The sequence below is a fragment of the Aythya ferina genome (assembly GCF_964211825.1).
Source record: "Aythya ferina genome assembly, chromosome: 1".
NCBI lineage: Eukaryota > Metazoa > Chordata > Aves > Anseriformes > Anatidae > Aythya > Aythya ferina.
Window position 1 is genome coordinate 75,165,014 of NC_140296.1, and position 14,996 is coordinate 75,180,009.

Consider the following 14,996-nt stretch of genomic DNA (forward strand, 5'->3'; position numbering starts at 1 on the left):
GTCAATATTGCAGCTGTACTTATAGGTCTTCCCAACCTCCATAACCACATCTAAATCTGAGCTTTCTTACCCACATGTATTTCCATAAATGCAAAAGATCGTTCCAACTTTCCCATTTACAAAATAAGTTGAACCCTACGTGAATAAGAAAATAAGCAATATAGTACTCATCTCTTGGGAAAATGTATCTTATGCTAATTTTAAGTCAAAAAATTAGTTGATTTATTCATAGTTGCTAAGCAATACATGCCTGATCTATTGTGCACTATGCTGAATATCTATCTTGAGGGTCTGAAAGACACATTATACTTATAAGGCTGTATAAACAGTCACAAGCCACAATTACAAGACAATCCAAATCCAAACACTAAGCAAATATGTACTGATAGTTTAACTGACCCCACACCACTTAATGTGATGATTTTCTAGAAGATGGCCATTCTCTGAGCCCTTAAACTGATTATTCTTGTCTCAGCCTGTGTCTAGTGGAATCTGAGAGAGAAGCTTTTGATATTCTGCAGGCTACTTGGACGTAACCACTACTGATTTGAATGGTAATTTACCCTATGTTGTAGATAGTTGAATCTGAGGCAATTGCCTCACTTTCCCCCATTGTGAAAAGAATTCAGAATGTTTCAGAACAGAAGGAGACTAGTGGAGTGAAATAGTTACTGATGGGGGCTCAATGTCCAGAGACATCAGCACACCAGAAGAGAAACAAAATTTACTACTTCAGATCAGATCTACTATGGTTCTATAGATTGAATACCTCCACAGTAGTGCCTTAGGTGCAGTCTCGGAATCCTTCCTTGCATGTAGTTAATTTGAAAGAATACAGGTCACAGAATCAGAGAGCTTTTCTATGCAAACAGAAGTATATTAAGTGGTGATGATTATATTTACAACAAAGGTGCATTCCTGATCGTAATTAAAACACTGATACAGATGTGCTTTTTCAGAATCAGATGGTAGTTTTTTGGTATAATGTCCTGTAGACATTGAAGATCCAGCTAACCAATAGTATTAGGAACTTGACATATTAAAGACTCCAGCTTTGTACTTTAAAAAAGACCAGATTGTAAGGACTGTTTCTATTGCATAACTTCAAAAATAACGATAGCAAAGTGAGACTGTTTCAAGATTTTCTGCTGAATCTAAACTCTGCTTTTTTTTTTTTTTTTTTTTTTTGCCTTTTTTTTTCTTTTTTTTTTTTTTCCCCCCAGGAATTATATGTATTACTATTAGTTCTGTATTTTCTTTTTGTTCTAGTCAGTTATATTAGCTATTATTCACTCTTGCCTTTGAGATTCATATTTTAATGCTCCTTCTATATAGAATCACAAGTCATCTTAGGTGGGTGTATTCTATTGATGGGCTAGATAATGTTCCATAATACCATCTATTGCTTCAACACAGAATTTCCACTTTCCAGTGGTTGTATTCTAGCTCTGAATGTTAAACAAGTTTCATGCAGACTTTATATACTGTTCACCATGTGTGCAACAATGTCTTGTTTTGCTGTCAGTGATTTTATTATTTTCTATCTTTACCTCAAGTGTTGTGCTCAATGAGTAGGTCTGAAAATCATAATTACTTCCCCACTGCAAAGACAAACTGATTTACATATTTATCAAGGGGAAACTGGATGGCTGTAAGCATACCACAGAAACATTTGCATATATATAACCTGAAATGTACAAAAGCTAAAATTAAGATATGGGTGTGTTGGTCTTAGTTACTAAGCTGGCTTTTATACAAAGGTTTTAGTCAGTGTATTTTGTAATCAGATTGGTCCATTAAAGAATTAAGTCTCTTTTTTCTTCATACAAAATCAACATAGAGATTAAAATGTTTGTTAACTTATGAATGATGTTTTGCAGATATTGCAACATTAAGTCTCCATAAGGTGAAAGTCTTTGAATCTGGAAGAGATGATGAACTGTGGAATTACCTAAATTTAATTTCTATACCAGGCATAAGATCCCAGGGAGTTTATTATGTTAAAAGCTATGTAACTGAATGACATCAATATCTTTTCTGGGAGGAATACGGGCTTCCAGATACTTATGCATGTTGGGGTAATTTGTAAGAGGTTATGCATGTATTCAAAGCACTCCTAGCTTGCCACTCACAGAGGTAAGCCACTTCATCAGTCTACAACTTAGTTGTGATTCTGATCGGTGAAGGTATTTGAAAGGAAGCATTAGTATCAGAAGGGAATTCTGAAACATAAACTAAAGGAAAAAAATCTGCCTCTTGTAGGAAGAGATTTGATGGCTGATCTTTCTAGATTAGTCTTTGTCCAATAATTGTCTCAAGTTTACAATTACCTTATTGGCATGACAGTCATGTGAAAATCTGCTGGAGTGGAATAAGATGTTCTATTTACAAAAATTTCCTTTACCATCAACTATGGTGTCCTGAGACATCCTTAACCCTCATTCTGAATCCTGCTGTTTCTTTGAATCAGGCATACTGTTTTAAAGCTTTCCTAATGAGTGGAGAGACTGTTTTTTCCTAATGCCCAGATCACACAGAGGTATTCTATATTCTAGAGCTTTTGTTTTGTTTTGTTTTGTTTTTAATAATTTCAGCAAGACTACATTATTTCAAATTAATACTGATAATACTTCTGTCCCATTGACTTCAAATTACAGTAAGCTAATTTATGAAGCAAATACATTTTTTATATGCTTGCTTGACTAAACTTTTGAACAGATTTCCAAATCATTAATGCATTGTTAAACACTGTATTGTTTTTCAGTGTTTGTACCTAGTTTTCAAATGAATAGTCATTGTTTATAAACCCTGTAACCTAATGTACATGAATTCAGTGGGAGTCTTACGTGGTTCAAAACTCCAGAAATTAATTTCAGCATTAGATAGGCTGACTCGGCTACCATTTATGCTGTGTTACACAAGCTGAATAGTGGCATGGCACTTGCAGTTTCCTACTAATGAGCAGAGTCAATTGCTCTTATCACTTTCACATGGCTATCACTCCACTGAAATTGGCATTTTCACTTAAAGAATGAAACAACTCTGTAATTTAACATAGCTTGAAGCAAGAGTGGAGAATAGAATGTAGAGAGCTGTCCTCAGTATATTTTGGAAGAAGTTTTACTTAAATTTTGGATTGTTAGCATATTAATTGAAACAAGCAACATCTTAATGCTGTCCTTAGTCTATTTTGTATCTTAAAATATAGAAATGAAAGAGTAGTGTCCAATGATATAATGCCTTTGTCTGCTCCAATGTTAGCCACCTGGAGTATGTATTCCTGGAATGGCAATAGGAGGAAAAAGTTGCACTTAAAGTGTAGTTGTTCAGTAGGTTCAGAAATTATGCAGTTAGATTGATTCTGATATATGCAATGTTAGACTGATTCTGTTGTTTGGAATGTTGTCTTTAAAATTTTTTTCTGTTCAAACCAGAAAAGTGTAAATAGTGGTATTTGCAGAGATCAGTACAGCTGTTATTTTTTTAGAACAAGTCAGTTTTTTTGATCAAGAATTTTTCAATTTTTATTAGTTACTGCCTACACTGGGGATATTAAACCATCATTGCTTAAACTGAGCTATAGTTTTCCCAGTGTTTTGACTTATTTATCCTATAGTTTCATGTTCTGGATAATCTCTTTACTTCTACAAACTCTTTTTACATTTGTATTTTGTTCTGCAACTAGCAATGGAACTCAAAAGATAGGCTAAGCCAGCAAAAGCCCTATTGTAATTCAAGAGCACATGATGTATGATATACATCCAGTCATATTTTATGTGTGAAGCAATACAGTTTTACCATCTTCTCTTACTCAGACCTCATTTATCTGTTAACCACACTCATAAAAATGTTACTCACATAGTTGCATTTCTACACTTCGGGTAGGATTCATCTTGCTTTCCTTTATCAATAATATGAAGACATTTACTTTTGAGCTAGTTGCCTGTCTCCTCTTTTTAAGGCATGGGGTAAAAAAAAAGGCCTTTTTGCAGTTGTGATTCACCTCTTACAAAGTTAGGCAGCTAAAACAGGCAAAGTGAAAATCCTCCTTCTTTAGTAAGTATAATTACCCAGGAATGTTTATCAGTCTTAGCTTAATTCTAAAGTCTCAGTGAAATATGAAGAAATTATACAAGTGGAATAGTAAGAGTTAGAGTCAAGAAAGACATAAGAAAACAGCAAAGGCTGTATTTTGCTTACTTTTTACTATTTCCTTTCAAAATTGATATAATACATGACAGTATGTCAAAGATATCTGTTCACAGAGCATTCTTTGTGTTTTTCCTCTGTTTTGGTTACCATTTAGAAATGCTAATAAGCAAATGTCTTGCATGTGTCAACAGTAACCATATCATTCAAGTGCATTTAAATGTGTCTTTATCTCATGGTAGCACACACTTTATTGCTTATTTATTCTAGAAGGTGTCAGTGTTCAGGATGAAAACAGAAACTGAAGTTTTGCTTTTTTGTCAGTGCATTGTGAGCACCATTCTCTGACAATAGTGTGGTATTTGAATTGCCAATATTTGTTCACCTGTTCTGAACAATGTTGTTGCTAAATTAAGTTGTCATTTTAGCATTTAGTAATTAACCCTGATTTAGCTGATCCTTCTTCTGTATAAAAATCCAAGTGAAGTAAATGGAAGTTCTGCCATAGAGTTCAAGAAACTTTGAATGAGGTTTTTTATAGGTTTTGTCTTTTGTTTTTGTTTCTGTTTTCAGGCCAAGTCAAGCTCCTCAGCCTTGTTACGGGGAAAAAAAATCATAATGATGATTGTTTTATTTATTTAATTAATAGTGATAATGAGAACATTTTCATTGTTTCTCATTTTTCCCAGATTAATTAGGAAACCAGAATTTCCATTATTGAATGACAGCAGGTGTCTCTGATCACCAGAGATCATTTAATGTAATGTACTCCAAGTGGAATTCTTATTTTATTTTCATTTTGCTTAATTTACAGGATGAATTTGAAAATCCAATTTCATCAAGGAAAACTAGGTAAAAAAAATAAAAATGCATTTGCTCATTTCATTGCACATTTCTTTCTTTGTGCAATCCCATTTGTTGTTACTGTCATGGAACCATAGAATCTCAGGTTGATACAGGTTGGAAGGGAATTCTGAAGGTCATATGGCCAAATACCTGTACATCATGTCCTCATTTATCTATATGCACCACTTTTTTTTTTTTTTTTTTTTTTTTTTTTGCCACCTTTTTGCCACCTTTCCAAGGGATATTATTATTACTTAGCAAGTACAACCTCCAAATGATCTGAAAAGCTAATGGAAGATTGCCTCTTTCTTTCCTGGCACTAAGTCCACCTGCTAAGCAAGTAAATGACTTGTCAGATAGATCTGCATGATTTTCCCTCAACCAACTTTAAAATGTCAGCCTTTGTAAAAGATTTTCCTCAGCTCTGTGAGGAAATTTCAGCTACCATGAAGTTTCAGAACATGCATAATCAAATTCTCCTATTCTTACATTTCTTTGCTCCTAGTTTACAAACATGACCAACAGGTATTTAACTGCTGATGTTACTTTATTTATGGCCCCGTCCTTTAAGCTGATAAGAAATGGAGACACTCAACCTTTTTAACAAGGCAATTTTAGAATGCTGCAACATTAAAAACCAAGTGATTAGAAATTAGGTGAGATAACTATTCCTTATCTAGAGGAGGAGAAGACAACAGAACTGATCTGAAAATAGTTAACGAAGGCTCTGCATTTCTAAGTTCTTATCTCATTCTCTTTGACACGGTAATTGAGCATCCACTGATGAACTAATTCTTAGTGGACAGGTGGACAAATCAAAATTAACATTCAAATTGGACCATACTTGGATGTTTAAGTAAAAGGGATAAAGAGAAAATGGTAGTAAAGACAGAATTATCTTTATATGGTCTGGGATCCCTGAAGAACAAGGTTAAGCTCATTTGCAGGCTGACGTGAAGTATATTCTTACACTTTGGTCAGTTTCCAGTTCCAGTAATTTTAGATTCCTAATCAGTATAAAATTCACTGTAGCAAGTTTGAAAGAGTGGCTTCACTCTCGTTCATAGAAAAGCTCTTTTTTAAAAACAAAACAAAACAAAACAAAAAAAACAGTCTAAATAGGTTTAAATGTAATTTATGTGCACTGCAAGGCTCTGCTTCTGTGCCAAGGTAGTGTAAGGAGCCCTTTGTGTAAATGAAATGTGAGCCCATGGTGCCTTGGAGTTTCAGAACACACCCATGGATTGGATTCTTCTTTTAAATATGTGCACGTCTGTGTGTTTATTACCTTGTATATTATGAGTTTAGTTGATGTCTACTCTTGTGTGACAACACATTAATGACTAATTAGTAGTGTAGCTAATGAAACCATGTCACCAGCAGAGGCATTCCATATACTAACTTGTTTTTTTTTTGTTTGTTTGTTTGTTTGTTTTTAGAATTCTAGCATTCATACTGAGATTTTTGCCATGCTGCCTCTATAGGTTGCTAGGCAGCACAGCTTTACCCCAAAACGGTTAGCTCTGTTCTGCATGCTGAGACTCTTTCAGATATCCTCGGTGGTTTGAATCTTCTTGCTGTGGGGTTTCCTTGATTGTGAGCAACTGCTTCCAAAGGTCACTTGCTCTCTGTGGATCAGCCCTTTTTTTTTTTTCTGATGTGCACAAATCCTCTCATTTTATACTTCAAGAATCCCTGCTGCAATCAAACCACAGTCTTGACTGCAATGGGCCTTGTGTAATTGACCCCTACTGTATACTGCATGTTGCCAATTGCTATGTATAATAATGTTTTTATGGTAACGATCTTAAAAAAGCACAAAGACAAAAATGTTTGTACTTGCCAAAGTTAATGAAAAAAGCTTCCCAAAGACATTAAATATGTTTGTTTGTTTGCTTCTAGGGCAGATTCTGAATGTGCTGGAAAAGTATAATCTGAGAAATAAAACTCTTATATACTTTTCATCTGACCAAGGGGCTCACATTGAAGAAATCTCAAGTTCTGGAGAAGTCCATGGAGGTTACAATGGAATATATAAAGGTGAACATTCTCTGATTTTTATTAAAAAAAAAAAAAAAAAAAAAAAAGTTTCAGAAAATATTTCCTTGGTTTTGTTCCAAAACTGCAATATACTCTAGGGTCAAAAAGTTCAAAATTCAATTTTTAAATAATAAAAAACTGCTCATAGCTGTCATACTAAATCCAAACATAGGCAACAAAAATAAGGGGCTTACTTGTCAAATACATCAGCTCAACCAAAATACATATATATATTTAACACTATAAAATATACACTTGAACTGGCCAGAAATTCAACTTTGGAAAGATGTTAGTTCATAGTATTATACTGTCATGGCTAGAGGCTGGAGAGCAGAATGGAATGGAGAAAAAAAAAAAAAAAAGATGGGGTTTTTGAGCCATGTGAGCCATCAGGAATCTTAAATGTAGGCTAAATGCAACAGGGTAAGTGAGATCACACAGAGGTTATAGAGAAGATGGGAGAACCAGCACTGTGTTCATTACAGAAAATGTAGAAAAAGAGAGTTAAATTAGAAAAGAATAATGGGTAGTTGGATTTAGTTTGGGATGGGCAAGTTCCACAACATCCAGAGAAGGATAAGATTTCAAGAAACAAATTCTGAATTAATGATCAGTTTTGAAAATAATGCATACTATTGAGTTGGACTGATTTGAAAACAGAGAGACTTCTGTTAGAAAGAGAGTTATATTCTTTTAGTCTCAAGAAAATTAATACTCCAAATTCTGTTTGTTCTGTGAAGGACTAAAATGTGTTTAAAGTCTGCAATACACTTTCTCCCTGTGATATCACCCAACAATACTGAAAGATACTGTTTATTGCAATGTAGTGATCATGTAGAAAGAAAAATTCTAGCTTAGCAAATAGCTTTTCTCATTTTGTCCATTCTGATATCCCTGACCTTTGGTCAGCAGGAATGTAATATACAACTAGATACTTTTGAGAACGTGGTCCTAGAATGGAGATGAACAAAATTATTGTCAGCAATGTGTTTTTGAGACAGGCAGAACAAGAATAGACAACAGGACTAGAGAAAGAAGGGTGCAGTGATGGTAATTGTTTGGTAACATGGTAACTTTCAGACAGGGACTAGTTATAACTTTCAGTCAGGGACTGTTCATAATCAAAGACAGATTGACAACATTGTTAAATATGAAATAAAGGATTACCTTTGACAAAGTAAAGAAAACAGTATTTTCCAGTGTGCAATTTGTGGACACATAGCATTAAGAAATTGAACATTAAAATGGTTTTAATAATCTTCGATCTCATTAAAATATGAAAGAAATGCTTAGTTTTGTTATTGTTAATGAAATATTAGCAATATTTCTGGAATATTCTGTCCTTGTACCAGAGGTAAAGTTCCCTTTATGCTTTCACTGGGAAATGTCTGTTTAATTTGTTTTCCCTTCATATTTCAAAGGACAAGACCAAAGAAACCCAGCAGTTTTTGTAAACTGACTTGCCAACCTTGCCACTTTTAATTGTGAGGAGAAAGAAGCAAATTGCCTTTAGGTGTTATTTAAAAAAAATGTATTGCAGAACTAAAGTTGTGACTTAAGTCACAGAATAGTTGAGACTAGAAGGCACCTCTCAAAGTTTCTAGTCTTACCTCCCGCAGAGGAGGGTCAGCTGGAGAAGGTTGCTCAGGGCTCTGTCCAGTCAAGGACTCGAGGTTTGAAAATCTTCAGTGATGAAGCTTCCACAGCCTCTCTGGACAACTTGCTCCAGTAAATACCGGAGCAGCCTCACCATAAAAATTCTTTTTCTTATGCTTTAAATGAAATTGCCTTTGTTTCAGTCTGTGCCCATTGCTTCTTGTCCTGTCACCGGGCACCAATAAAAAGAAGGTGGCTTCTTCATCTTTACTCAGGTAAATTCATGTAATATACATGGATGAGATCCCTCCTGAGCCTTCTCTTCTTCAGCCTGAGCAGACCCAGCTCTCTCAGCCCCTCCTTGCATGTTGGAAGATTATATGGAAACCATCTAGCCATTTTCATGGCCCACCTTTAAACTCACTCCATGTCCATGTCTCTTTCATACTGGTGAGCCCTGCCCTGGACTGAGCACTCCAGGTGCGTCTCACCAGAGTGGAGCAGAAGGGAAAGATCAATCTGCTGGCAATGTTCTTCCTAAGGCAGACACAGATGTTGGCATTCTTTGCCACAAGGGCATATTGCTGGCTCATGTTCAGGTAGTCATACACCAAAACCCCAAGGTCTTTCTCTGCAAAGATGCTTTCCAGACAGTCAGTCCCCAGCCTGTTGTGGTGCAAGAGGTTATTCCTCCACAGATGCAGACTTGATGTGTACCTTTGCTGAACTTCATGAGGTTCCTGTCAGCCTATTTCTCCAGCCTGTCATAGTCCCTCTGAATAGCTGCATGAACCTCTCTGGGTGAATCAGTTTTGTATTGTCTGCAAAACTGCAAAAAGGAAGAAAGACATACACTGTAAGCAATAACAATACAGTGAGGTTTTTAAGTGAGAAGACTCCACTGCTTTTAGTCAGCAGGTATCTTTCTGAGAAATGACCCTTAGATTTAAGAGAGCTACAAAGGAATTGCTGCCCAAGCAACACAAGTAATGCCAAAGTCATGAGGTTACGGACTATCAAATGGGTCCCCTTGGGCTAACACCAGAATGAAATCTGTCTTAAACATTAGCACTTAGGCATTACATAGTGCTTTAAGTAATTAAGGAACCATATGGTTACATATATGTAGCTGTAGGCACAGCCTGAGGTGTTTTAGAAGCTCTAAAAAATATTTGCCTTCCAGGATGCCAGACATAAGACATAGGATAAATGACAAGGAGGAAAAAAGAACACAAATACACTGGGGAATATGCCTTTCTGAGGAACATTTTGATTGAATAGAGTCTTTTCTATTAAGCTTTGCAAAATTTTGTGTTCATACTTACAGAGTGGGGAGCAATTTTAAATAGATCTTACCTGAATTAATAAAAATCTGATTGATAGGGTTACCTGGGGAATGGTAGAGCTTTTTATTTTTTAAATGAATTATAGTGTGGTTTACAGTTGACTCTTACGCTATGCTAGCAAGTACTGTAATAAATGATGGGGAAGAAAATAATCACTATATATGAAAAAATAATTATTGAGACATTTTTAACAAAATAAAAATAAATTAACAGACCTGTGCAATTAACTGAATATACATTTACAATTTTAAAATACAATTAATCTTGTTTTATTTTCCACTCTCTCCATCTCTGTACCAGTCCTCAATTTAACATGTATATTAAGCATCATTTGCAAAAGGACAGAAGTGAAAATGATAAATTAACCGCATAATTAGTAATTTTTGTACATAAGGTTTTATTCATATTGATAGTCTATACAGTGAGGTGTGTTAAAGCTCTGAGCTCTGTACATCTGTGGTGGATTTAATAAAAATCAGACCTGTGAAGTCCATAAACCTCAGGCCCTGATGTAACAATATACCTAAAAAAAAAAAAAAAGAAAAAAAAAGCAATATTTATGCTAGTTGTGCTTATGTATACATGCACTAGAAATTTGCTTCGTCTGCAAAACTGAGAGACATGCATGTCCTTTCTTCCTGTCTGCTAGACAATCTGAGTCACTTACCTTTTTGTATATGAGTTCTTTATGAATGTGAATATGAATCAAGCCACTTAACACTCTTGTCAGAGCTGGAGCAGTATACTCAGCAATAATTGGTTCTGCCCTAAATCAAAAGCTCTCTACAGCTCTCCACAATTTGTACTCACTAATTTGTCTTGATATCCAGCCAAATCAGTACCAATAACAAAATTTAAGAGGAGTTTGGAGAGTTAGGCTTGCACTGCAAGACTGAATGCCAAAAAAGGAGACATTGAGAGCTTTATTAGCCTGGATTCTGACTGTGGAACAGTCACCATAAATTTGGATATCCCTTGAAATCAGAAACCAAAGCTAATATAGTGTTTAACAAATTGCTGTCAATATATAGTCTGGTTTTTCCTTTTCTTAGAAGGAAAGACATGCATATGCAGAAGTGATGGATTAAAACAGTCCTCTCTTTCCAGTTTCCTTTTTCTGACAGTCAAGATCAGAAGTTTCAGAGGAAGATTCAGGAGCTGTGGTGAATAAAGAAGATCCCTAAGAAAATCTCCTAATCTGTAGGATGACCTTGGTTTAAGACACAAATTTTGGCAATTTACTTTTAGCATTATGCATTTAGCATAATTTTTCACCATATAAATATGAAGGTCCATTTGAGTTGTTCTAAATTCTCAGTCTAAATTCTTTAGAAAGTAAATTTATAGTATAGAAGACAGTGCTTTCACTTGTTGCAGATTTCATTGAACATATGCTTGAAGTTTTATACTATTTCCTCTTTGTTAAAGGAGGAATAACTTATTTATATCTTCCTTATCTTACCTTTGTTTTCTATATTTTTGTTGTCCCTCTTTCGCCTTATTAGCGCATTCATAAAGTAATTGTCTTGTCAGTTTCTCATCAGTCTTACCTGATGAGTTTTCTATTGCACCTCATTTCATGTTCTTTTTATTTTCTTATTCATATTCATTTTCTTATATGAAATATTGCTATTTGGCAATAAAAATTTCTTAAAATAGCTTGACCAGTTTTTGCCTTTCAGCGTTTGCCATGAATATTGCTTTCCAGTTACATACTTTAATTTTTATGTTATCAACTTCATTCTATTTCCTATCCGTTGTCTTTTTACCTTATTGATTACAGATGTGCTTTAAACTTTAGTCTTTGCATACATCCTTTTTTTTCTGAAGCATAAAAATTAAGTTTATGTTATGAATAGCTAAGAACATAGACTCTAGTCCAGTTATTTTTTCTCTAATGTCCATTACACTGAACATTTTTATACAGAATTTGAACTTGCATCTTGTTGCCTCTTGGTGTGAAGTCCATTATCTTTTCTCCTGAATTTGATCAACCTATGATATTCTGTGTCATACTTAGTTTTCATGTTTCTCTCCACTTCCAAAATTAAAGGAATTTTATTAAAATAACAAGGGACTTAGTAAGAGTTGAATCAAGGTATCTTACTATTGACTTTTTTCAGGTGTCATAGGCTGCTTGTTTTATCACTTTGTTTTCTGTCTGTTAGGCACATTTTGATTCATGACAACCTTTTCTCTCCTAACCCATGATTAATATTCCAGAAACTTTTCCTGAAAGTCTTTCAAAGGTTTAAATGTAGATATAGCCTCTATAGCAAAAGTAATGGCTATTTTAGAAAGTTTCTTCCCAGCTGCTCTGTATCTTCTTGCTTGAACTCCAGAAGGACTCTTGGGTGCACACATGATAATATACTTTTTTCCTAGCTACTTAATAGTTTTAAATGATCAGTTTAGATCTGTTGGAAATACATTAGTTCCTGTGAACCTGTTGGACCAATAGCAATATTATTTCTTTTGGAAGCTTCTATGATGATACATGACATGATGATGTCATGCTTCTATGATGGTACATGATGCATGACAAAAACAATGTTTTTTACACCTTAGACCCTAAATTTTAAGAATTACTACTATTACAGATCTGTGAGAGCTAAACAAAGGCCAGAGGAATACATTCTCTAATATTTTTATTGAAATGTGTACAATTTCATACGCTACAGTAGCCAGCTCATTCACCAATGTTTCTTGAAGTTACTAGTAAACCTTTTCCTTTCTGTAATTCACAGAGAAATAAAACTGACCCTTACTTTGGCCTCAGGAACTATGCTAATGCATATTTAGCAATATTAGTTTCACTTTTGACTTTAATGAATGCAGGCATTGACCTTTGCTTCCAGTGTACTGTATTTTTATATTTTTGAAGCGATCCAGATTTTTTAAATAATGCAGCCATCTTGTAATTTTGACTGAAACAGAAAACATCCCGAGAAAGAAGTTCATTTATTTAGAATAAAGATTGAAATGATAGTATGGCCACATGGGCTATGTCTATTAGTTTCAGCTGTATAAGAATACTGCAGGTTGAAAATTAACCAAAGTATACAGAAATAATTGAAAAACAATATAATAATGAGTGGGCTTGCCACTAAAAACAAATTACTGTTTGGTAGTTTTGTAAGGTAAGCAATGATAACCAGCTTTGATTGTCAATATTTACAGGCAATTAATTTCCTTGTATTTTTCATTCATTCAAGAGAATAAATAGGTTTAGAAGGCTTTGTTTTTATAAGAAAATAAGAAGGAAGGAAAGGGTAGTATGCTTATAATCCAAGTGATCTAAAGAAGATATTTTAAATAGTTTTCATTGTTTATCATTTAAAATACTAGTAGTGTTATACCACAGAATTTTCCTTTATATATCATCTTTTGTACAAGCTCTATTCCCAGAGTTAGATAGCAGTCAATTTAAACCACAGAAGGGAAAAAAAAATATAGCTAAGATTTTAAATGAGGTTAAAATGGAAATTTGAGATCATGTTTTGGATGACTGTGGAGAGTTATGTCTGTACTTAGTCTACTCCTGCAGTTTTCATGAGAAGGTGAACACAGGCTGTTGTTCAATGTAACACTGAAGGGTGCAACTATTCAGAAAACACAGATAGCTAAGCATGGGGAGCTTTATGCTGTTTTAAAACAGTGCACCCTCAGTAAGTTCGCAGATGACACCAAGTTAGGTGCGTGTGTCGATCTGCTTGAGGGTAGGAAAGCTCTGCAGGAGGATCTGGATAGGCTGCACCAATGGGCTGAGGTCAACTGCATGAAGTTTAACAAGGCCAAGTGCCGGGTCCTGCACCTGGGGCGCAATAACCCCAAGCAGAGCTACAGGCTGGGAGAGGAATGGTTGGAAAGCTGCCAGGCAGAGAAGGACCTGGGAGTGATGGTGGATAGTCGGCTGAATATGAGCCAGCAGTGTGCTCAGGTGGCCAAGAAGGCCAACGGCATCCTGGCTTGTATCAGGAACAGCGTGACCAGCAGGGCTAGGGAGGTGATCGTCCCCCTGTACTCAGCTCTGGTGAGGCCGCACCTCGAGTACTGTGTTCAGTTTTGGGCCTCTCGCTACAAGAAGGACATCGAGGTGCTTGAGCGGGTGCAGAGAAGGGCGACGAAGCTGGTGAGGGGCCTGGAGAACAAGTCCTACGAGGAGCGGCTGAGGGAGCTGGGCTTGTTCAGCCTGGAGAAGAGGAGGCTCAGGGGTGACCTTATCGCTCTTTTTAGGTACCTCAAGGGAGGCTGTAGCGAGGTGGGGGTTGGCCTGTTCTCCCACGTGCCTGGTGACAGGACGAGGGGGAATGGGCTTAAGTTGAGCCAGGGGAGTTTTAGGTTAGATGTTAGGAAGAACTTCTTCACTGAAAGGGTTGTGAGGCACTGGAACAGGCTGCCCAGGGAAGTGGTGGAGTCACCATCCCTGGAAGTCTTCAAAAGACGCTTAGATGTAGAGCTTAGGGATATGGTTTAGTGGAGGGCTGTTAGTGTTAGGTTGGAGGTTGGACTTGATGACCTTGAGGTCTCTTCCAACCTAGAAAATTCTGTGATTCTGTGAACTTAAGGGATCAAAAATAAAACACAACTACTCTGCTTAGAGTTTGCCAGGCACACAGACTACTAAATTACTGCTTTTTCTCTGTTTCAGTGTTGTTGACTCCAATCAAAATACAAAACTAATGAGTCAGATTTTGAAATATCAAGAGGTTTTTTATTACATAATGACCTTCTGTGGATATTTTTTTTTTCTAATATTTTATCTGTTTGGATGTTTGCTTCATGTTTCAAGCATTAGTGTAAAACCTTGATTTAAGGAAAAAAATGCAGCTATCTTGAACAATGTCTAACAGTGAGAGTTTTAATGACAATGCATGTCAAATTGTTCATACTCATTTCATGGGATTAATCAGCTCTAGTAATGTCACTAAATACAGTTCTAATAAAAATGCAAACCATGTGGACATAGCATAATAGAAGACAGTCTTCCTCTGTGATCTGTCATTTCTGCCCTAGTTC

The 14,996-nt window shown here is 35.6% G+C and overlaps 1 protein-coding gene across 2 annotated transcripts in view; it reads left to right on the forward strand.

Moving 5' to 3' along the window:
• The window catches only part of STS (steroid sulfatase), a gene marked incomplete at its 5' end in the record, with an annotated part of 88,818 nt that overhangs the window by 35,426 nt on the left and 38,396 nt on the right, over positions 1–14,996 (forward strand). For both annotated transcript variants that reach the window (XM_084505924.1, XM_084505925.1), the window contains one exon: positions 6,898–7,035. In XM_084505924.1, the coding sequence (XP_084362050.1) occupies positions 6,898–7,035 (138 nt within the window). The remainder of the gene's footprint in view (positions 1–6,897; positions 7,036–14,996) is intronic.